The sequence below is a fragment of the Elephantulus edwardii genome, unplaced genomic scaffold, assembly GCF_000299155.1.
Source record: "Elephantulus edwardii isolate Elephantulus edwardi_28Jun2011 unplaced genomic scaffold, EleEdw1.0 scaffold00049, whole genome shotgun sequence".
NCBI classification, from domain to species: Eukaryota; Metazoa; Chordata; class Mammalia; order Macroscelidea; family Macroscelididae; genus Elephantulus; species Elephantulus edwardii.
In genome coordinates, this window is record NW_006399799.1 from 8,111,617 (window position 1) to 8,133,231 (window position 21,615).

Consider the following 21,615-nt stretch of genomic DNA (forward strand, 5'->3'; position numbering starts at 1 on the left):
TCAGGATCTTCCTGTCCAGTCATATGCTCAAGCTGGCTCCACAAAGCAGCTGTTTAACTTAAATAGTCTGTAATGAGGTCATATGGTAAATTCCCATTCCCAAAAAGACTAAGTGCAAAATCAACTTCTGTGACTCAAGAGCTCACCAACTCAAAGCTTTGGTATAAACTGGAGGCTGTTTGGGTGATAACCAAAGCTTCAGAGGTTTGCCCCCAAAACAAAAACTGGTCCACAATACTTAACAAATCTATAAATAAAGTAACTGTACAGAAAAAACAAGCCATAAATCTCCCTATAATCAAGGGTTTACAGTTTTCCAGGCAGCAGTTTTAAAGCACCAACTAAAGCCGTAATGCTTCTGCTCAAATACGATGTGTTGTATGTAATTGGTGAGACTATTCCAAAAACAAGTGACCACATGTAGCTGATGCACCACAGGAAGAACGTTCAACCAAACATAAGCCATTTCTTAAACTGGAGCATAAGCTGGTCAGCAACAGAGGAAAGACTTAAGGCAATAAGAGGCGTTACAGAGAGCACCACAGTACTCTTTGAGTCAATCTCAAAGCCTTCCAAGAAGGAAAAATTATCTCAATCATTTGAGTCATTTCTTAGTTTGCTAGCTGTCAGAGACTTCCTCTTCTTCCTCATCATCTTCGTCTTCTTTCCTATCTACTTCTGAAGTGTCAGAGGACTCATGAAGCAAGACATACTCTCTGCTACTGAAGCCAAATTTAAATACATCTTTTTCTTTCAGTTCATAGTATCGCTGTGGTTCAATGCGCTTATTGTTTAAGAAGGTTCCGTTGCCTGAGCCAAGGTCAATGATATAGGGCTTCACCCTGCGGCCAACTGTCCCATCAGCACGAGTGTACTCCACCAACCTAGCAGAGATAAAGGAGAGCATATGAGTAAACTCTTGCCTCAGATTATCTAGCCTATCTAAAGCTTTTGCTAACATAGTCTAGATGATGCAATAACTTGGTGTGAACACAGCTCATACTAAAATTCTGCAAAATCAAGAAAAAAGAATGGTTTTGGATCAGAAGTTGGAAGGGAGTTTAGATATGCTTAGTAGAAAAGGTTAGCAAGCTCTAACTTCTATGCCAGATGACTCCATTGTAAACAAACAAAAACACAAAAAGCAACCTAGGCCCCCAAGTTCTGATTTGAATCCAAAGTCTCTTGACATTGTTAAAGTACTCTGTGTTGTTTATAATATACAAATATATAACTCAATTACAACTCAGTGCTGTCACAACCAATTCACAGATGAACTTCCAGGGGGTTTTCAAGGTTGTTAGTGGCATGGGAGGAAACTGCCCATTTTTCTTCCTCAATAACTTGGGTGTACTCAAACTGCCAGAGGCCTCAACTTTGGTTAACAGAACCCCCCCATGGATACTACCACCAGAGCTCCCTACACAAACATATAATAAATAAAGAAATAAATCTATTTTACCTCAATATATTTCAGATCCTGTCCAAATAAGAAAATACAGTAAACTTGGATTTCAGAGTCAAAGGATTTGGATTTAAGCCACAGTTCTAGTTCTAGTATGGTGATTGTTTACTGAGAAAAGCACTTGGCTTTATTGAGATTCCATTTGCTATTTGTCCAATGGGACTATTATACCTGTCTTAACAACTTCACAGGACTGTGTGAGGTAAGGATCAAATAACAGCTGTACTACTAGGTTAGCAAGACTTATGCAGCTAACATATATACCAGGCACTTTCAGACACACACTGTCATTTAACCCTCCTAAGAGTCCTGTGAGATAGTAGGAAACTGAGGCCCAGAGAGTGGTTTACTACTATTAAGTGGCAGTGGTGGTGGCAGGAATCAAATCTGGATTTCAAATGCACAGCTCAATGTTCTTAAATAAATATAAAAAATTATTCAAAAGGCTATCAATTAAATTACTAATACTCAAGACATAAGCTATGCAGGGCCTGGGATTCTCTTGCCTACAGATGTACACAGAACATGCTAATCCTAACTAACATGGGCATCAGCTTCTGTTAACATTTGTTTCTTTCTGTAAATGTATACTTACCGATATTGAAATACTGCATGCTGCTTAGAACAAGAGGGATGGTCAATAGGAATGTCTGCAATCCTGCGATGTCGACCCAGGAGGTAAGCACTCTTTCGATGGATATACATGACTGGGAGCACCTCATCATTCTTAAAGGGGTAGAGACGCCACCGTTTTTTGGGGATACGTGCTTCTGGAGGCTCGCTATATTTAATGACCACACCTCGAAAGGTGTTAGTGTCCTCAAGGAGTGCCCCAGAGAGTTCAAAGCTTGGCTTTTCTTTCGCAGGAGGCTCCTTTTCTTTACTGTTACCACCAGGACGAGGAACTAACTGATGAGACTCATTATCATTATTACTAACTTCATTCTTCTGGCGATGCTCCCGTCGCCTAGCATTATGAAATTCCCTCTCTGCTTCTTGAGCCTGCAAGTTCTGAAGGTCTCTATCCCGTCCCTGAGCCTGGCCACCCGCAGGCCTTTCGTCAGCGGTCCTCCTCTGGTGGGAATGGCCTCGGTGTCTCTCTCGGTCACTGTTCCTAGCTCTCCTGTGTTCCTGTTCTGAAGGTTCCCGGTGCTGTCGATCCTCTCGTCCTTTCCGGGGATGATCTTCACGTTCCTAAAATTACAAGAGATTCAGTAAGTCAAAGGCAAACTAAACAAAAAAAAATTCTAAGGGGGAAAAAAAATCATCTGTGATGTGACTAGGGCGTTCTAAACCAAATTTCTGCAGTGATTATGTTTGTTTGCTAGGCCACAAAACCAATGATGCTAGTCAATTTTGGTTAACAGCAGAAGCCCAAAACAAAGGACAAGGATGCTTTTAATACCCACTCCTTTAAATACTGTAGTCAAAGTCCTAAACAGAGCAATAAGGCAAGAAAAAATAGGAGAGAAAAAAACCCCACATCCAAATTGGTAATAATGAAGTAAAACTATCTTTTGTAGATAATCTAAGCAACAATGTCAATCTAGAAACTAAAGTGTACCTGATTCAGGCCATGGTCTTCACAATTATTTGCTATGCATTAGAGAGCTGGACAATGACTAAAGATGACAAAAGAATATATGTCTGAGTTGTGGCGTTGGAGAAGAGTATTGAACCATACCATGGACTGTCAAGAAAACAAATAGGTTCTTTCCTGGAGAGGGTGAAATCAAGTTTCTCCTCGGAGGTGAGGACTTTGAAGCTCCGTCTCACATACTTTGGGCATGTGGCCAGGAGGGACCAGTCCTTGGAGAAGGACATCATGCTCAAAAGGGTGGAGGAACAGCTCAGGAGAGGAAGATGCCAGAACAGATGGACTAGGGTAATGGGGGTATGTTTGTTAGAGTCAGTGAGATTGGCTAAGGATAGGGCAGGTTCAGAGCCATTGTGCATAGGGTTGCTACCTGACTCAAGGCACATAACAACAATTTAGTCCCAAAGATTCAGCAAAAATATCAGGATATCTAATTGAATGATTTAGCATACTAGCAGAGTACAAGAGCAATATATGAAAAAAATCAGTCTAACTCCACTGCAAAAGGAGAGATCAAGGATAAGCAAAGCTATAGTGAAGAACAACAGAGTAGGAGGTTTTATACTTTCTGATTTCAAGACTTATTACATAGCCATGTCAATAAAAATAGCTTGGTACTCCTCACAGCCTTCTTCCTCTTCTGGAGATGCTATCTATCTGGAAGTATTCAAAATATTTCAGCATCTGACATACAACATAGTCTCTAACAAATCTACACTGTCCCAAACCCCTGGTAATAGAATGATTTAACATTATACCAAGAAGGTTGGGAAAGCACCACAATCTACATGTGGTGTGTGTGCAGGCCAAGTTTGAGGGGTTTTGTGCTGTGAGACCTAAAGTTCTCATGAAGTTGTCCAAAACAAAAAAGAACATGGTTCCCTATTGTACTAAGTGTTTCCATGACAGGATCAAGCATGCTTCCCTTAAAAGGAGTAGAAAGTCATTGTAAAAGTATTGAAGGCACCAGCACAAAGTCAGAAAGTTAAATAAAACATGGCATTTAAATAGTAGTAATAATAATAATAAACTATGGGGGGGGGGAAAGCTTGGTATTGGTACAGCAACCTAGACACGGATCAACAAACAGAATTGAGAATGCAGCAGTAAATCTACATACAGAAAAACTAGCCTTTGAAAAAGACATGAAACACATAAAATGAAGAAAAGACAATCTCTTTAACAAATAGTGTTGACAAAATTACACATGTATTTGCAGAAAACTGAAATAAGACCCATTATCTCAGACCACACACAAAAAACAAAGGACCTTGGCATAAAACTCAAAACTATAAAGTTCACAAAAGGAAAAAGAAGGACAATTTAGGAGCCCTATTCTATGGCATAAATAGAGTATCAAATTTAACTAAAACGGCACAATTAGCAGAGGATAAACTAGATAATTGGGATCGCCTAGAAATTAAATCCTTATGTGCATCAAAAGATATCTTCAAAAAGAATAAAGAGGGAACCTACAGACAAGGGGGAAACTTTGGGCAATAACATAGAAAACTTGAACACCTCAACAAGAAAAAGACAATCCAGCCACAGAATGTGCAAAGAACAAGACACTTCACCAAGACATTCAGATGGACAAGAAACTGAAGAAGAAATGCTCAAGATCACTAGCTATTAGAGAATGGAAAAACAACAATGAGGTATCTTCTCAGTCAGGCTACAATAGCCTACAACTGCAATGCTGAGTAAAACAGAAACAAATACTCACTTGGGAGGATGGGGGAGAAGGGAGGAAAATGTGCAACAATGAATGAATGGAAATCAAAGTTCTCTATAAACTTTCATTAAAATATCAATTAGAAAAAAGAAAAACAACAACAAGGGGAAAAAAGTTAGAAATATTGATCCAGCCATCCCACTACTAGGTATGTATCTCTAAGAAGAGCTGCCAACTCAAACAGATAAAGGTACAACTAGACTCACTGCAGTGTTATTCACAATAGCACAGAGATGGAAATAACCCAACTATCCACAAACTGGAGAACAGTTAAAGAAATAAAGGTACACAATGGAATACTATGCAATACTAAAGACGTTGTAAAACACTGTGGAAGAGATCTAGTAGAAATTATGCTGAGTGACATAAACCAATCACAGAACAATTACGCATAGAGATCATATCATAAAAAGCTAAGAAAAGGTTTGGTTTACACAGAGACACTAATTTTGGGATGGTTACTAGTAATGAGAAGGGAGAGTGAAGGGTGTAAAATTAATAAACAAATAAGCTGGGTGAAGATAAAGACAATACATAACAAGAAGCTGATCAGACATTGTAATTAATCCACTATATTAAAAGTTTATAATTATGTTAAAAATTAAAATGTATATAAATCATTAGATGAAAAATTACTATGATTTGTAAATTTTCATGAAAAAAGTCTGTAACTATTGGGGGTTGGGCAGGGAGAAAAGACAACAATGAATGAATGGCAATTCAAAGTCTCTAAATTTTCATTAAAGTTAATAAAAAAAATTTTTTTACGTCTATAGCTATTAAGGTTAAAAATTTAACAGCAAAAAAACAACTATGAGATATCATCTTATCCCAGTCAGAAGAGCAAAATTGAAAAGAACAGCAAGCAACAAATGCTGGCGAGGTTGTGGAGAAACTGGAACCCTTATTCACTGTGGAAGTGTAAAATGGTGCAACCACTGTGGAAGGCGGTATGGCGCTTTCTCAGAAAAGTTGCAAATAGAGATACCATTTGACCCAGCAATTCTACTACTGGGAATATACCCCAAAGAGACCATAACTGACATCCAAGCAGATATATGCACACCCATGTTTTTCGTGGCTTTGTTCACAAGAGTAAGGAGTTGGAAACAACCTAAGTGCCCATCAACAAATGAATGGCTAGAGAAGCCATGGTATATTCACACAATGGAATACTATGCTGCATTGAAAAACAAGGAACTCATGCAGTATTATTCAAAATGGGTGATCCTGGAGGAAATTATGCTGAGTGAAGTATCTCAGTCACAAAAGGACAAATACTGCATGGTGCCACAGGACTGACATTGGGGTTGGGGGGGGAGACTGAGAAAGATGGGTTCAATAATGTATACTGCATTGTAACAGATGAGGGAGAAAACTGTTTAAAAGGGATATGTGAAAAAAAAAAAAGAGAGAGAAAATAAAAAAGGGATATGTGATTAGGTACTTTTGTCATGATGGGAGTCCAGAGCGAAGACTGCATAGTGGAGTGGACCTGGAGGGAGGGATTGTAAAACAACGAAAGAATTTTTCTTTTCCTTTTCCAAGAGGGTTGGGTTGGAAGGGGAGGGGGGAAAAAAAATTAACAGCAAAGAGACCTTTCTCCTCCATATTTCCTTTCAAGGAGGGAGGTCCTGCCTTTGGAGATGTAACTTTCTAATAAATCTATCTTTACTATTTTACCTTAAAAAATTAATAGCAAACAATAAAAGACTAAAAAATGAACAGAGAAAGAGACAATAGACATTATTATGTCTCCTGAGAGAAGTACACAATATCATCTATGAATGTGTTTATGGTGGGGGGGAGAAAACAAAAATACCTAGAAAAACTGAATCTAAGAATAAGAATACAGAGCTATCATTTTAAAAGAAGTACCAACCAGTTGTAATATATACACCTTATTTTGGTCGTATTTGAAAAGATGAATTTATATAAAAATTATAAGCCAATCACAGATATTTGAATACCGATTAGTAGTTAATGTTAAGAAATCATTATAATGAATTTGTGGTTATGTTTTTATAAAGAAACATTTTTTGAGGTATGTGTTAACATTTAAATACCTCTTAGTTATGCTTCAAACTTGAGAGGGAGGGAAGAGAATTAGGTAGAGAAAAACAGTTAGCTTTCTTTTTTAAACAGATCCTACTTCAACACTAACAAAAATGATCATTCCTTTTCCTTCTACCCGTCACATACAGAGATGAAGAGGAGACACTGCTCACTCAGAGGAAGGTTAGTCCCTCTAGATTTTTTTGGTCTCAAAAGACTGTCAAGAAGGAACCTTAGACATTTAAACTGCCCTACCCAAAAATATTTACAGACTGACCCCTAGTCTCTGTCTAGAGTCCACTAGGACTAATCTCATTATGCCTTTTATCCCTGATTAAATGAGTCACAACAAGAAGCCCAACTCTAGGTCACCGCTCTCACTCACTTCTCTATATTTTAATCCTCATATGGCTCTGTACATCAGGATGCGGTCCTCCTCCTTCAACTTCCAAAACCATTTTACCATGCTCTCTAGAGTTGAAAGTTAAGAAAAACACACACTTTCTTTTCCAGTCATAGTTTCCTCAACATCAGTTCTGTGAATCTGCACATCAGCCCTGATGACCTTGCTTCTCTGAAGCACACTGAAATGGTAGCTGTTTTTACTCATCCTTGTACGGGGACATAAGATAGCAAGTACACTTTCTGCTTTATATCAATTCCGCCCCGAGCCTCCTTTCTCTCTAGAAGACCCCAGCTCTGAATGAAAACGATCATCACTAGTTACTCTTTTATTAGATGAATACAAAACCATCATCTTACCACTCTCACTTCTCAGTTTTCCACTTGCACAGACAGCAGTTTTTAAATAAAACTTAAGGTAGGGAAGAAAGTTAAAACAGATAAGCAAATTAAGACATTCTGAAACAATAACTGAAAAGTTCCAAGCTGGAAGTCCCTAGGTTTATTGTAAAATGCTGAATTTACCAACGGTAAAGAGCTATAACTTGTGCATTTAAAAAATCAAAGTGGCTTGAGAGGCTCAATTCTGGGTGCTGTGGCTCCACAGGGTGAATTCTGAGGCTAACGCAATTCTGATCAACTCAAATAGTAGATCAGCAAGGTAGATTCTGCTTTATCTTTTCAGAATACTAGAAAGAAAGACCAACTGTCTAAAATGCAAAGGAAAATCCATTTCTTAATGCCATTATCTCTATTTACATTCTGTAAAAGAATTTCTTTAAAAAGATGGAACACCTTACTTTGTCAAATAACATATACACAATCCCCTAGGGTATTAAGTTTCCTGGGCATACTATATGTGTAAGTGTGCTATTTGTGGGAAAATAGGGTACAATGCATCCCCTCTAAGACTGAGGGTGTCTGAGCAGTCACGACTTTTACTCAGCATTATGCCAGAAGCCTGAGCCTATGCAATAAGAAAAGAAATAAACACAGAAATATATCATGATGGAAGAAGTAAAACTGCCCCTACTTGCATAAGATATGATTGTCTATGTCTGTCTGAAAACCCCTTAGGACCGTATTTTTGCATGTAATGCATACAAGAAACAAATGCACAAGACTTTTCTGCAGTCTGCAAAAACCATACTAATGGACATGTTATTTGGTAAAATGTATAAACTACTATAACCTACAAACAATTTCCTAGGATATAGCAAAAAATAAGGCCCCAGGAATAGATAGTATACCAATTGACATATTTCAGCTAACAGATGCTGCCCTGGATGTACACACCAAGTTGTGCCAAGAAATCAGGAGAACAACCACTTGGCCAACTGACTGGAAGAGATCTATATTTGTTCCCATTCCAAGAAGGGTCACCCAACTGAGTGCGGAAACTACAGAACAATATCATTGATTTCACATGCAAGCAAGATTCTACTGAAGATTATCCAAAAACGACTGGAACAGCACATCAGCAGAGAACTGCCAGAAGTCCAGGCTGGGTTTAGAAGGGGTCGTGGTACTAAGGATATTGTAGCTGATATTAGATGGATCTTAGCTGAAAGCAGAGAATACCAGAAGAATGTCTATCTGTGTTTCATTGATCATGCAAAGGTGTTTGACTGTGTGGATCATAACAAACTGTGGCTGACTCTGAGAAAGATGGGAATCCCAGAACATTTAATCGTGCTAACGTGAAACCTATACTTGGACCAAGAGGCAGTCGTCAGAACAGAGCAGGGCAACACTGCATGGTTCAAAATTGGGAAGGGTGTACGCCAGGGATGTGTCCTATCTCCACACCTTTTTCAACCTGTATGCAGAGCAGATTATCCGAGAGGCTGGGCTCTATGAGGAGAAACACGGTGTTAGGATTGGTGGGAGATCTATCAACAGTCTGCGTTATGCAGATGACACAACCCTGCTCGATGAAACTGAGGAGGACCTCATGCACTTACTGCAGAGGGTCAAGGACTGCAGCCTTCAGTATGGACAATGTCAAGACGACAAAGATTCTCACCACTGGACCAATTGGTAGCATCAGGATGGATGGCAAAGAGATTGAGATTGTTCACAGCTTCAGTTTGCACAGCTCCACGGTCAACACTCTTGGCACCAGCAGCCAGGAAATCAAAAAACGTACTGCGATGGGAAAGTCGGCTGTTAGGGACCTCTCTAAAGTACTGAAGAGCAACGGTGCCTCTCTGGAGACTAAGGTGTGCCTGATACAGGGCATGGTCTTTGCAATCACTTGTTAGGCATCAGAGAGTTGGACAATGACCAGGGAGGATAGAAGGTGAATTGATGCCTTTGAGCTGTGGTGCTGGAGAAGAGTATTGAATGTACCATGGACTGCCAAGAAAACAAACAGATTCATCCTAGAGAGGGTTAAACCAGGCTACTCTTTGGAATCAAGGTCTGGGGCTTCGTCTGACATACTTTGGACATGTTGTAAGGAAAGACAGGTCCTTGAAGAGACATATCATGCTTGGTAGGGTGGAGGGACAGCGCAGAAGGGGAAGACCCTCTATGAGGTGGATTGATTCAATGACAGATAACTGGGATGGGTGTGTCAGAGGCAATGAGATTGGCACAGGATAGAGCAGGGTTTAGGGCTGTTGTACATAGGGTCGCGACAGCACACCACAACAACAACAATATGCATTTAGCAAGGTAAATAATATTAAATAAATAATATTTTTATATAGTTCATGAACACATGAATAACAGTAAAAATATAACAAAATGTACAAGGACTAGTGCTGAAAGCTATAAAAACACTAAGAAAAAAACCACTGTGTTCATGGACTGGAAAATTTAACACGGTAAAACTATCACAGGGAAGGATATATATAGGACTTAACAGAATATATATATTTGATATGTATTTATATATTTTACATTATATATACACAGGATTTAACACACCTAACAAAACTCCAGCAAGATTTTTAAGAAATAAAACAAGATTCTTCTAAAATGTATATATAAAAAGGTAAAGAAATTAAAAAAAAAAAGGTAAAGAAATTAAAATAGCTAGGACACTGAGAAAGAAGAACAAAATTAGAGAAACTAGACTATATGACTTCAAGACATATCACAATAGTAATCAAGCCTGTGTAGAACTGGTGATATGATGAACACAGTCAACAGAAAAAAAAAAAAAGATACCCAAGATAGAGACTCACATAAATATGTCCAATTGATATTCAAGAACAAAAGACAATTCAAGACAGGAAGGACAGCTTCCTCAAAAAATGCGGCCAGTGCAAGCTTTTTGCTAATCGCACCCCTACCCCATTTGCCCTAGCCACATATCATACCTTATGTGAAAATGAAGTCAAAAAGGATCATAGATCCAAATTAAAAATGCAAAGTTTAGTGATTACACAAGTTAACACAGGAGTAAAAATTTTCAGACTCAGGGCTGACAAAAATTTTAGATATAACATCAAAAGCACAATTCACAAAAGAAAAATGGATTAGCTAGACTTTCACCAAAACGGAAACTTTTTCTTTTACAAGAGAATGAAAATGCAAGCTACTGGGAGAAGTCATTTACAAACTAAACCAAACACACATACATGATTCAATTAAAAATGTACAGAAGACATGAGAAATGTCACCCAAGAGGATATACAGAATGCAAATGAGTACATGACAAGACGTCTGATGTCATCAGTCGTTAGGGAAATGAAAATGAAAATCACAATGTGCTATCACTATACACCTACCAGAATGGCTAAAAGGAAAAAGAGCGACAAAATGATGAAATGCTAAGGATGATGCGGGGAAATTAAATTATTAATAAATCGCTATTTTTTGTTTTCTTTTTGTTCACATCAGACGGGTAATGTGCCCATGTTGTAACAACGTTTAAGGGTGGCATATGTCGTACAAAAGCATGAATACCCAATCATCATGCTCATGTACCACAAAAGGATCCATAAACTGCTGTTGAGAATGTAAAACAGTACAGCTATTCTAGAAAAATCTGGCAGTTTCTTAAAAACTTAACTAGGCCCACCACAACAAGATACAGGTAAACAACTCAACTGCAAAATGGGCACAGGATTTGAAAAGACACTTCACCAAAGAAGACATTCAGATGGCCAGCAAACACATGAAATGTTCAAAATCCCTAGCTCTAAGAGAGATGCAAATCAAAACAACTATGAGATACCATCTCACCACAGTAAGAACAGCAAAATTTACTAGAACAGCAAGCAATAAATGTTGGCAAGGTTGTGGAGACTGGAACCCTTATCCACTGTTGGTGGGAATGTAAAACGGTGCAACCACTATGGAAGGCAGTATGGTGCTTTCTCAAAAAGTTGGAAATAGAAATACCATTTGACCCAGAAATTCCACAACTGGGAATGTACCCTAAAGAAACCATAACTGCCACCCAAGCAGACATATGCTCATCCGTGTTTATTGTTGCTTTGTTCACAATAGGAAAGAGGTGGAAACAGCCCAAGTGCCCATCAACAAACAGATGGATAGAGAAGCTGCGGTATATTCACACAATGGAATATTATGCAGCACTAAAAAAACAAAGAACTCATGAAATATTACACAAAATGGGTGACCATGGAGGATATTATGCTAAGTGAAATATCTCAGTCTCAGAAAAGACAAATACTATATAATGCCACTGTTATCAAACAGGACTGATAAGGGGTTTGGAGGGAAACTAAGAAAAGAGGGGATAATTGTACACAGCATTGAAACAGACAGGGAAGAGAACTGTATAAAAGGAACATATGATTAGGTATTATTGGCATCACAAGAGTCCAGAGTAAGAATTGTATAGTAAAGGGGGGAGGCGGGTGATGACTGTTCAACAATGAAAGAACTTTTTTCCAGAGAAAAAAAGCAAACTGGGGGGAAAGAGGGACAGAGAGGAAAATGTGTAATAATGAAGGAATGGGGGGAAAAGTATGTTCAAACCTGTTAATACCAAATAAAGTATACATTTTCTTTAAAAAAAAGTGTTATGGAACATAATATGTATAAGAATGTCAATGAAGTATATTGTGTATATAAAGAAAAACAAATTTTCTCTGTAATCTTTACTCAAGTCACAAGTTTAAAAAAAAAACAACAAACCAACAAAAAAGCCCCAAAACAACCAAAAAGCAACACCTCACACTTAATCAAGCCAAGTACCATAAAACTAAATTTTTTCCTTGTTGATACAGTAACTTTTTTCAAACAACCCCAAACTGGAAACAACCCAGCTAAATAAGTGATTGATCAACTCACAGTAAATCTAAAACATGGCCCACTACTCAGCAATCAAAAGGAATTAAGCCACCTTGAATAAAGCTCCAGAGATACCTGCCCAATAAAAAAAGCCAATCCCAAAAGATTATATACTGTATTACATAACATGCATGAAATGACAAAATTATAGAGCTGAACAAATTAGTAGTTGCTAGAGTTAAAGCAAGAGAAGAGTTTGTGGCAATAAAAGGGCAACACAAGAATTCTTGTGATAGAAATAGTCTGTATCTTGCCCACACTAATATTGTGGCTGTAATAATTTACTATAGTTTTGCAAGACGTTACCTTTCTCTTTCTTATAAGTATATGGGAATCTACAATTAACTCAAAATAAAAGGATTAGTTTTTTAAAAAATTAAGGGTCTTCCTTCCCTCAGTTTTCAAAAAAGCTCTTTTCAGTGAACACACACAAGTACAGACACATTGACTATGACGAGAAGAGGCTCCAGATTTGCATGTACAACCCACAGCACCCCAATCCAGTATTACCTGCTTCACTTTGACTGTTGAGTGGTGAGGACTTCGGCTTCTCTTACTCCGAGGAGATTTGCTTCTTCTCCCTGAAAACTTGCTTTTCCTTTTGGCTGGGGACCTTTTCAGAACATGGTACACTCAGGATTTTATTTCAATATCCCTTTCCCCACATAAATTAGCTTCCAGTATTAGGCTTATCTACCAACAGGAACACTACACATGTGAATTCTCCACTAATGACAGAAAAGTAATCAGAAGCAATACTTTTTACGTCCCAACATTTCCCATGAATTCTAGACCAGCATATATATAAGTGCCTACTGGAAACCTGATGGTACACTGGTTAGATGATAGGTTGCTAACCAGAAGCTCTGTGGTTTAAAGCCATCAGCTTTTCTGTGGGAGATAAATGAGATAATCTGCTTCTGTGAAGACTTAAAGAGTTGGAATTGAAACATATCACCAAATCCTTCTCCCACAGAGCCACAGGTGGCTTCTAACTGTCCATCCTTTTGTTAGTAGCCAAGTTTTTAACCTGATGCCAATAGGCTTGGTTTTGGGAACTCTGCAATTATATATACAAAAACATCTCTTAACTATTACCTTAATTGTATGAAAAACCTCTTCACTTCCAACTCTTCCTCTCTTATTCTTTGCTATCTTAGAAACTGGCACTACCCAGTCTCTTCCTCAAACCAAAACCCCAGAAGTAACCTTTCATTCTTTTTTCCTCACCAACACCTCCACATCTCTGCTGAATTGCACTCAATCCACTGGCAAATCTGATGGCTCTGTTCCTTCTCTCCCCCTTATTCCTACCGCCCCTTTCTTATCTTTAAACTCAACAAACATCAGCCTTTTTTCTTTGTCAAAACAACAGCTGCACATGTGTTACCTCTTGTACACAAGCATAGATTATGCTCAACATTCTGGTCTCACCTAATAGTACCTCTTCTTCCAATTTTCTCCAATTTCTCACTATCATCTTACTGTTTTAACCTATTTCTAATAATTATTACTAACTCAGTGAAGTAACTGTTATACATGTGCCTGTTATTATCTGTTCTGGGGCTAGGACATACCAATTCCATGAATGTAAGATCATTTATCTTGTGGTCCCAATGGCTGGCAGAGGCTTTGGCACATAAACAACCACTTGGTGACATGGAATCCATTCTGACTCACAGCAACTCTGTAAAGCAGAGTTGTAATCTTACAGATTTTTCAAGGCTGTAATCTTTATGTAAGCACTTGACTCTTTGAAATCTTCCAGTTAGGTGCTGAGGTCCTAACCACCATGCCACCTCTCTGACACATGAAAGCCTTCGATTTTGACTCCCCACCTGTTTTCCGAAACTGTAAATATTTACAAAAGAAGACCGCCTGTATGCCACCTAGAACAGCTTGTGGACTCGAACCCCTGAACTTTGCTTAGCAGCCTAACACAATACACGACCAGAGCTCCTCTGGCACATCTCGTTGCCACGGAGTCAGAACCAACGGGTAGCCTGACCCTCCAGCAGGTTTCCGAGGCTGTAAAGCCCACTGGAGGAGACTGCATATCTTTCTCCCGCAGAGCCAATGTAAGGGCTCCGGCACCAGAACTCCCCAGTCTAAAACATGCTGCTACTGTTATGTGCCACCATGTCGGAACCGACTACCTGCTGCCCCTCCAGCGCATTTTCAGAGGTGGTAAATCGCACGGGGGCGGTGGTCTGCCCATCTTCTTCCCTAGAACAGCTGATGGATTTGAATCTCGTGCCTTTCTGTGGGTTGGCATCGCAACTCCAATCAATAGGCCACCATAGCTCCCGACTGCGCCACATGGTAGGTGCTATTACACAGAATAAATGCGACTACCAAAAGGCAGTAATTTTCTTCGGCGTTTCTATCCGGTAAATTTCCTAAACTGTTCAAGCAAAAATCTTCTGTAGCAAGTACATAATTGTAAAAAGAATGTGCATTCTTTGCTCGGCAGTCGGGCGGGGAAACGCTTTCATTTTAACTTACAAACGATTAGAGTTATCTGGAAGCCACACTCTGCTAACCTCATCAAGATGAAGGGGCAAAACTCTCCTTTTGCTGTGTACCGTGAAGTTGGAACCCACCCAGCGCTGACGCTCCAGCAAGGTTTTAGAGGCAGTAAATTGCACTAGAGGAAACTGGCCGCCTTCTTCATGCGGAGCAAATGGTGGATTCGCACCGCGTACCCTGGGGTTGGCAGTGCACTTCCTTCCCAATAAGCCAGCAAAGTCCCCTAAAACTCTCCTAGTTAAGAAGCTAAACGCAAGTGACAGATGCCAAAGTAGTCTTTTAACACCATCTGGCCGGGTCACTCCCACCGCCTCCTGGATTACGTACACTCTGCTGAAGCCCAGCCTCCACGGTCTGTTTCTGACACTAGCTCTGTTCTCCCATCTCAATGAGCACCCAAAGCCCGTAATAGGCTGCATCCCCCTTACCGGCTGCCTCCGTGGGTTCGGGTCCCGCGGTAACCCGGGCGACCTGGCTGGCCGGTCGGCGAGGACGGACTGCGGCCGGAGGAATCCGGGCGGCGGTGAGCGGGAGGCTCCGTTTCCGGGCTGAGGCGCTCCTGTTTCACTACTACCATCGCCGCCGCCACTACGTCTGTATCTCGGTGCCTTCGCCGGCCTCCCCGTTCCCGCTCGCTTTTTACTTCCTTCATCTTGCTATCTCAGGTGAGAAAAAGAACAGATCAGTTAAGCTCCACTCACAATAGGAAATTACGTATATGATCCCTGGACTTCCGCTTCCGGGTTACTTCCCCTCCCAGAAACCCTCGCTGTAGAGACATTCCGGACCTTAGTGATTGACTCCGAGAAGCGGGAGTTTTAAGTTTCAAAAAATAAACATCTGGGAAAAGCCACACTCTCACAGGTGTTACCTCCTCTTTAGTAATTACAAAATACAAACATATCTAAATGCGCCAGTAATGAGCCAATTGTTGTTGCTAGGTGCCATAGAGTCGAGTACGACTTATAGCGATTCAATGAACTACAATTCTGAACCCCGTTCTATCCTATGCCACCTCACACCTCCTGACACACTAGATCCCATAGCAGCAGTCACCGCGTCAATCCACCTAGTCTAGGGTCTTCCTCTCCTTCGCCAGCCCTCCACCTTTCTGAGTATCATATCCCTTTCCAAGAAATAGGCCCTGCTAGCAACCTGCCCAAAGTATGTGAGACAAAGCCCCATCATCTTTGCCTCTGGCTGCACCCTTTTCAAAATACATTTGTTTGTTCTTTCGGACGTCCATGTATGTTCAGCGCTCCTCTCCAACAGCACAACTCAAAGACATAATTTATTTTTTTTTTTATAGTTAACAGTTTTCGTTTACTTGGTTCCACAGTCAAAACTCTTGGTAACAGCAGCCAGGAAATCAGGAGACGAATTGCATTGGAAAAGTCAGCTGTGTGAGGGACCTCTCAAGAGACCTGAAGAGCAACGACGTCAGGCTGGAGACTAAGGTGTGCCTGATCCAGTCCATAGTCTTCGCAATTACGTGCTATGCAACAGAGAGTTGGACAGTGACTAGGGATGACAGAAAGAGGAATTGATGCCTTTGAGCTGTGGTGCTGGAGAAGAGTGTTGAATATACCGTGGACTTCTAGGAGAATAAACAGGTTTGTCCTGGAGACGGTGAAGCTGGAATGCTCCTCGGAGTCAAGAATTCTTTTTTTTAAAAAAAATTATTATTAATTTTAATGAAAATTTACAGAGACTTTGGATTTCCACTTTTTCATTGTTGCACTTTTCTGTCCTCCCAACCCTTTTCCTCACCACCCAGTACACTACCCTCTTGGAAAAGAAAAAGAAAAATTCCTTCATTGTTTTACAATTCCTCCCCCCAGGTCCACTCCACTATGCAGCCTTTGCTCTGGACTCCAGTCATGACAAAAATACCTAATACTTTTTAAACAGTTTTATCCCTCATCTGTTACAATGCAGTATACATTATTGAACCCATCTTTCTCAGTCTCCCCCCAACCCCGATGTCAGTCCTGTTTTACAACAGTGGCACCATGCAGTATTTGTCCTTTTGTGACTGAGATACTTCATTCCGCATAATGTCCTCCAGGGTCACCCATTTTGAATAATATTGCATGAGTTCCTTGTTTTTCAAGGCAGCATAGTATTCCATTGTGTGAATATACCATAGTTTCTCTATCCATTCGTTTGTTGATGGGCACGTAGGTTGTTTCCAACTCCTTGCTATTGTGAACAAAGCCGCGATAAACACGGTGTGCATATATCTGCTTCGATGTCAGTTATGGTCTCTTTGGGGTATATTCCCAGTAGTGGAATTGCTGGATCAAATGGTATCTCTATTTGCAACTTTTTTGAGAAAGCGCCATGCCACCTTCCACAGTGGTTGCACCAGGCATAATTCTTCTGTCATCCTTAAACATTGTCCAGCTCTCAGATGCATAACAAGTGATCGGAAAGACCATGGTCTGAATCAGATGCACCTTAATCCTCAAAATGACATCATTACTCCTCCATAATTTGAAGAAATCCCTAAATGCAGACTTTCCCAGTGCAATACGTCTCCTGATTTCCTGATTGCTGGTACCAAGGGTAGGGTGTTAATTGTGGATCCAAATAAAATGAAGTTGTTGACAGTTTCAATCTTTTCTCCATTTATCATGATGTTACCTCTTGGTCCAGTGGTAAGAATCTTTGTTTTTCTTGACATTGAGATGCAATTCATATTGGAGACTGTATTCTTTGATCCTCTGCAACAAGTGCTCAAAGTTCCACTCCCTTTCAGCAAGCAAGGTTGCTTAATCTGCATAATGCAGGTTATTGAAGAGTCTACCTCCGTTCCTGATGCTACATTCCACTTAATAAAGTCTAGCTTTTGGAATAATTTGCTCAGCAAACAGATTGAATAGGTAGGGAGAGAGACTACAACCCTGACATACTTCCATCCTATTTTTAAATCATGTATTGTACCCCTTCTCTGTTCGCCCAAAAGCCTCCTGGTCTAGGTATAGATTTCGCATGAGCAACAAGAGAGGCTTTGGCAAATTTATTTCTACTCTATATAGATGTGTATTTACCATACCACTCCTCTTATTATATTTGTATTCTTTTAGGTTTTATGCATTATTTAGTCTAATTTGGTAGATTATTTTTTGGGAGTCTGAGAAAAACAAAAAAACAACTCCACCCTAAAGGGAGCTCTGGTGGCTTAGTGGCAAGAAGTTGCGCTGCAATCCTGAAGGCTCATGGTTTGAATCCACCTGATGCTCCCCTGGAGAAGCACGAATCTCCTCCTGTGCCAGTCGGATCCGATTCGACGGTACACAACAACAACAAAAACAAACAAGCAAAAACCAACCCAAAATTTCGATATAAAGGTACTTGTATCTTTGCCTTTTATCACTTAAGCTTATACAAAGTTTCTTCAGAACATTCTACTTTCAGACAATAGGAGGAAAACGAATAAAGCAGGGTACAAATTTGTACTCCAACTGATTTTATTTACATTTAAAAACACTTCGAGAAGGAAATGCAGTTAGATGATTGCCCAGTGAACAGATGATTTGCCCATGGACAAATCATTATTTTTGCTTTATTTCCAAAACTTTCAGCATGCTACCATTTTTCTCTATTTCATTTGGAGGGGAACCCAAAATCCAAAGTCCTAACTTAAAAACCTAGAAAGCCCCACCAGACTCCGAGAATCCAATCCCTCAATGAGTTAAGAGAGGACTCTCATTTTGTAGGTGACAAAATTCGAGCTCAATGAAGACGATACAATTGCTGGCCAGAAGCAGCGCAAGAACTGGAACTCACGCTATCCTAACTCCCAAGGGTCCTCGGAGCTCTGGCGGCGTAACTGGTGGTTGCACTGTTAATCCCTAACCTTTCATTACCTTTTCCAGTGGTTGGTTTGAATCCACCAGTGGTTCCGGGGAGAATAAAGAGCAGTCTCTTCCTGTTGCACTTTACAGCCTCATAACCCGAAGGAAGGTCTCTATGAGTCGAACCGACTCAATGATAATAGAGTGACTGAGTGAAGAATCCCGAACAGGACTCGAACAGGAGACCGAGCGCCAGACCTTTTCTTGTACCCTGGTCGCGCTAATGGCCACGCCCCATCCCGAAGCCCCGCCCAGATCCTGAGGCGGGGAGAAGTTCCCATGGCGACGGAAAACAAGTTTGAGCCTGGAGGAGCGCTTCTGCGATAGGACCCCCTGCTGCCGCCATGTTTCCCCAAGAGGACTCACTGCTCAAATACGACACCCCAGTGTTGGTGACCCGGAACACAGAGAAACGGAGTCCCAAAGTAAGGACGATCTCAGGATGGAGATGGGAAAGGGGCACCCGGAAGCTCCTATGGGGAAGGACTTATCCCCTCTTGGAGGGCTTAGGGACTGCAGAAACTGAAACAGTAGAGAAGGGGAAGGGCACCCCAGGCCGGGGAGGGAGGAGGGCAGGAGAGGCCAGATTTAGAATGAGGAAGAAAATGACAGTGAAGTGGATGAGGCACACCTTTTCGTGGTACTGGGTGAGGGTGTGTGTCAGTATATCCAAGAATACCTGAAGTGGTCAAGTATGAAAGCAGAGAAACCTATTGACAGGCCTTTCAAGGGGACACAAACACTGGGTTTGGATGGGACCAGAGCTCTTGAGAATTTTCTTCAGACAGATATGACTTCTGTATCTTCAGAGAGATTTCTCATCCTCAGAGAGATGAGAAGACAGAGAGCGAGCTGAGAATAGGATAGGGATGTGCAGAAGTCGGGATGCATGAATCTGATGCCTTGATCGACTGTCGTCTGCCCAAACCTGCTACTTCTCAGGCTCGGCCACTGAAAGTCAGCCCTCAGCAGCCTGGACCTTCCTCCAGTCCAGTCCCACAGCCACCAAAATCTAAGATTCCTTCATCTTCTTGTGTCACAGACCCTACAAAGCAGGCTGAAGAAATTTTGAATGCCATCCTGCCCCCAAGGTAAAAAAAAAAAAAGTCCGAGCAGTTGCTGGGAGAAGGAAGGCTTAGGCTTTTGCATCCCAGAACTGGGGAATATGGGGAGAGGTACCTTGCCCCTGTTCTTGGCTCGGGTGGGGTTCTCCCGGCATTCCAGATCTTGCAGATGACTGGATCCAGGGATCTTCTATCTACCCTCATTTGGAAAAATTTCACGCAGTCTATAAGTGAGGGATGTGGATTGGAGATATATATATATATGTTTGGTTTGTACAAATGGTCACTGGCTCGAGGGAGCTCTGGTGGCCTAGTGGCAAGGAGCTGCAATTACAATCCCAGAGGCACACGGTTCGAATCCACCAGATGCTCTGCCGGGAAAAGGAGGGACAATCTCCTCCTGTACCAGTCAGATCTGATTTGACGGTACACTCACACAAAAATTAAAAAACAAAACAAAACAAAAAACAAAAAAAAAACCCAAAAAACAACAAATGGTCACTGGCTCAATTCTAATATAAATGTTGAATGTTCAAGTCCACCTAAAAGCACTGCAGAGGAAAAGCCAGGGAATATACTTCTGAAAAATCAGTCATTGTAAAACCTACCAGGTGGAGTTATTCTCTGACATCCTTGGATTGCCTTGAATCATGTGAATTCAATGGCAGCTGGTCATGGTAGTGGGTATGTTGATGATGCTTGGTGGTTCAGTGGTAGAATTCTCACCTTCCACACAGGAGACCTGGGTTCAGTTCCCAGTTAATGTACCTCATCTGAAGCCACTACCATTTGTGGGTGTGTTCTGTGTATTGCTATGGTATTGAAAAGATTTCAGTGTTGCATTAAAAAAAATCATTAATAAAAAAAAATATCTCAGTGGCGCTTTCAAACCAAGACACTAGGGGGAGAAAAAATGTTAATGCTCTCTCTACTTCTGAAAAATAGCCTGTGGGTGACAGTGGTCCAATCTGAGCAAATTCTAGGTTGGAGCAGGACCAGGGAGCATTTAACTCCATTGTGTTTGCGCTTACCATGAGATGGGGGTTTATTCCACAAGAGCTAAAAATATTAACAGTATGCTGATGACTCCCAAATGTGTGTTTGCAGCCTTGTCTTTTCTCTAAACTCCTTCCTCATTATCTTCAATGTTATAATAGAGATCTCATGTTCAAACTAAATTGCAATTTTCTCCTCCCTCAATTAACTCACTCCTTGTCTTCTATTCTTAACCCCCAAATCAAACCCACTGCCACTGAATTAATTGCAACTCATGATGACCCTCCATCAGGTTTCTGTGGGAGGCGTCAGCCTCATCTTTTAGCATGTGGGTTCAAACTGCTGACCTTTTAGTTAGCAGCCCAGCACCTAGCCTGTTATATCACCAGGACTCCTCTGTAAATAATAAATACCTTTTACTAAGTATACTTTTAGTTTCTCTCTATCTGGATCTCAAAAAAGCTTGATCCTTTTTCAAACTCTTTGGGTCCATCTTCAAATTCTATCACATATCTGGCTACTTTCATCACTTCTGCTCCTATCATCTTTTTTCAAGTCACTATTTCTCACCTGTGATACTGCAATGATCTTTATTTTTTTAATTTATTATTAATTTCAATGAAAATTTATAGAGACTT

General features: G+C 40.6%; 2 protein-coding genes across 2 annotated transcripts in view; one reads left to right on the forward strand and one right to left on the reverse strand.

Annotated features, from left to right (window-relative positions):
- Positions 1 to 619: 619 nt before the first annotated feature.
- Positions 620 to 15,709, reverse strand: SNIP1 (Smad nuclear interacting protein 1). The gene is made up of 4 exons (XM_006886460.1): positions 15,486 to 15,709; positions 13,039 to 13,141; positions 2,061 to 2,659; positions 620 to 884 (listed from the first exon to the last, which is right to left on the reverse strand). The coding sequence occupies exons 1-4, from the start codon at positions 15,707 to 15,709 to the stop codon at positions 620 to 622; spliced, it is 1,191 nt and encodes a 396-aa protein (XP_006886522.1).
- A 3,549-nt stretch (positions 15,710 to 19,258) lies between these two features.
- DNALI1 (dynein, axonemal, light intermediate chain 1) overlaps positions 19,259 to 21,615 on the forward strand; it is a 34,578-nt gene continuing 32,221 nt past the window's right edge. Inside the window, exons 1-2 of the mRNA XM_006886461.1 lie at positions 19,259 to 19,342; positions 19,860 to 20,008. Coding sequence (XP_006886523.1) covers positions 19,262 to 19,342; positions 19,860 to 20,008 — 230 coding nt within the window. The 5' untranslated portion in view covers positions 19,259 to 19,261. The remainder of the gene's footprint in view (positions 19,343 to 19,859; positions 20,009 to 21,615) is intronic.

What these genes read in the sequence shown, in the direction of transcription:
- SNIP1 (XM_006886460.1), bottom strand. Translation starts at nt 15,709, where the DNA reads ATGAAGGAAGTAAAAAGCGAGCGGGAACGGGGAGGCCGGCGAAGGCAC. An exon ending in CAACAGTCAAAGTGAAGCAG is followed by an intron (nt 2,660 to 13,038) that starts GTAATACTGGAT and finishes TTGTAATTTTAG; the next exon opens with GAACGTGAAGATCATCCCCG. An exon ending in CATGCAGTATTTCAATATCG is followed by an intron (nt 885 to 2,060) that starts GTAAGTATACAT and finishes TATCTCTGCTAG; the next exon opens with GTTGGTGGAGTACACTCGTG.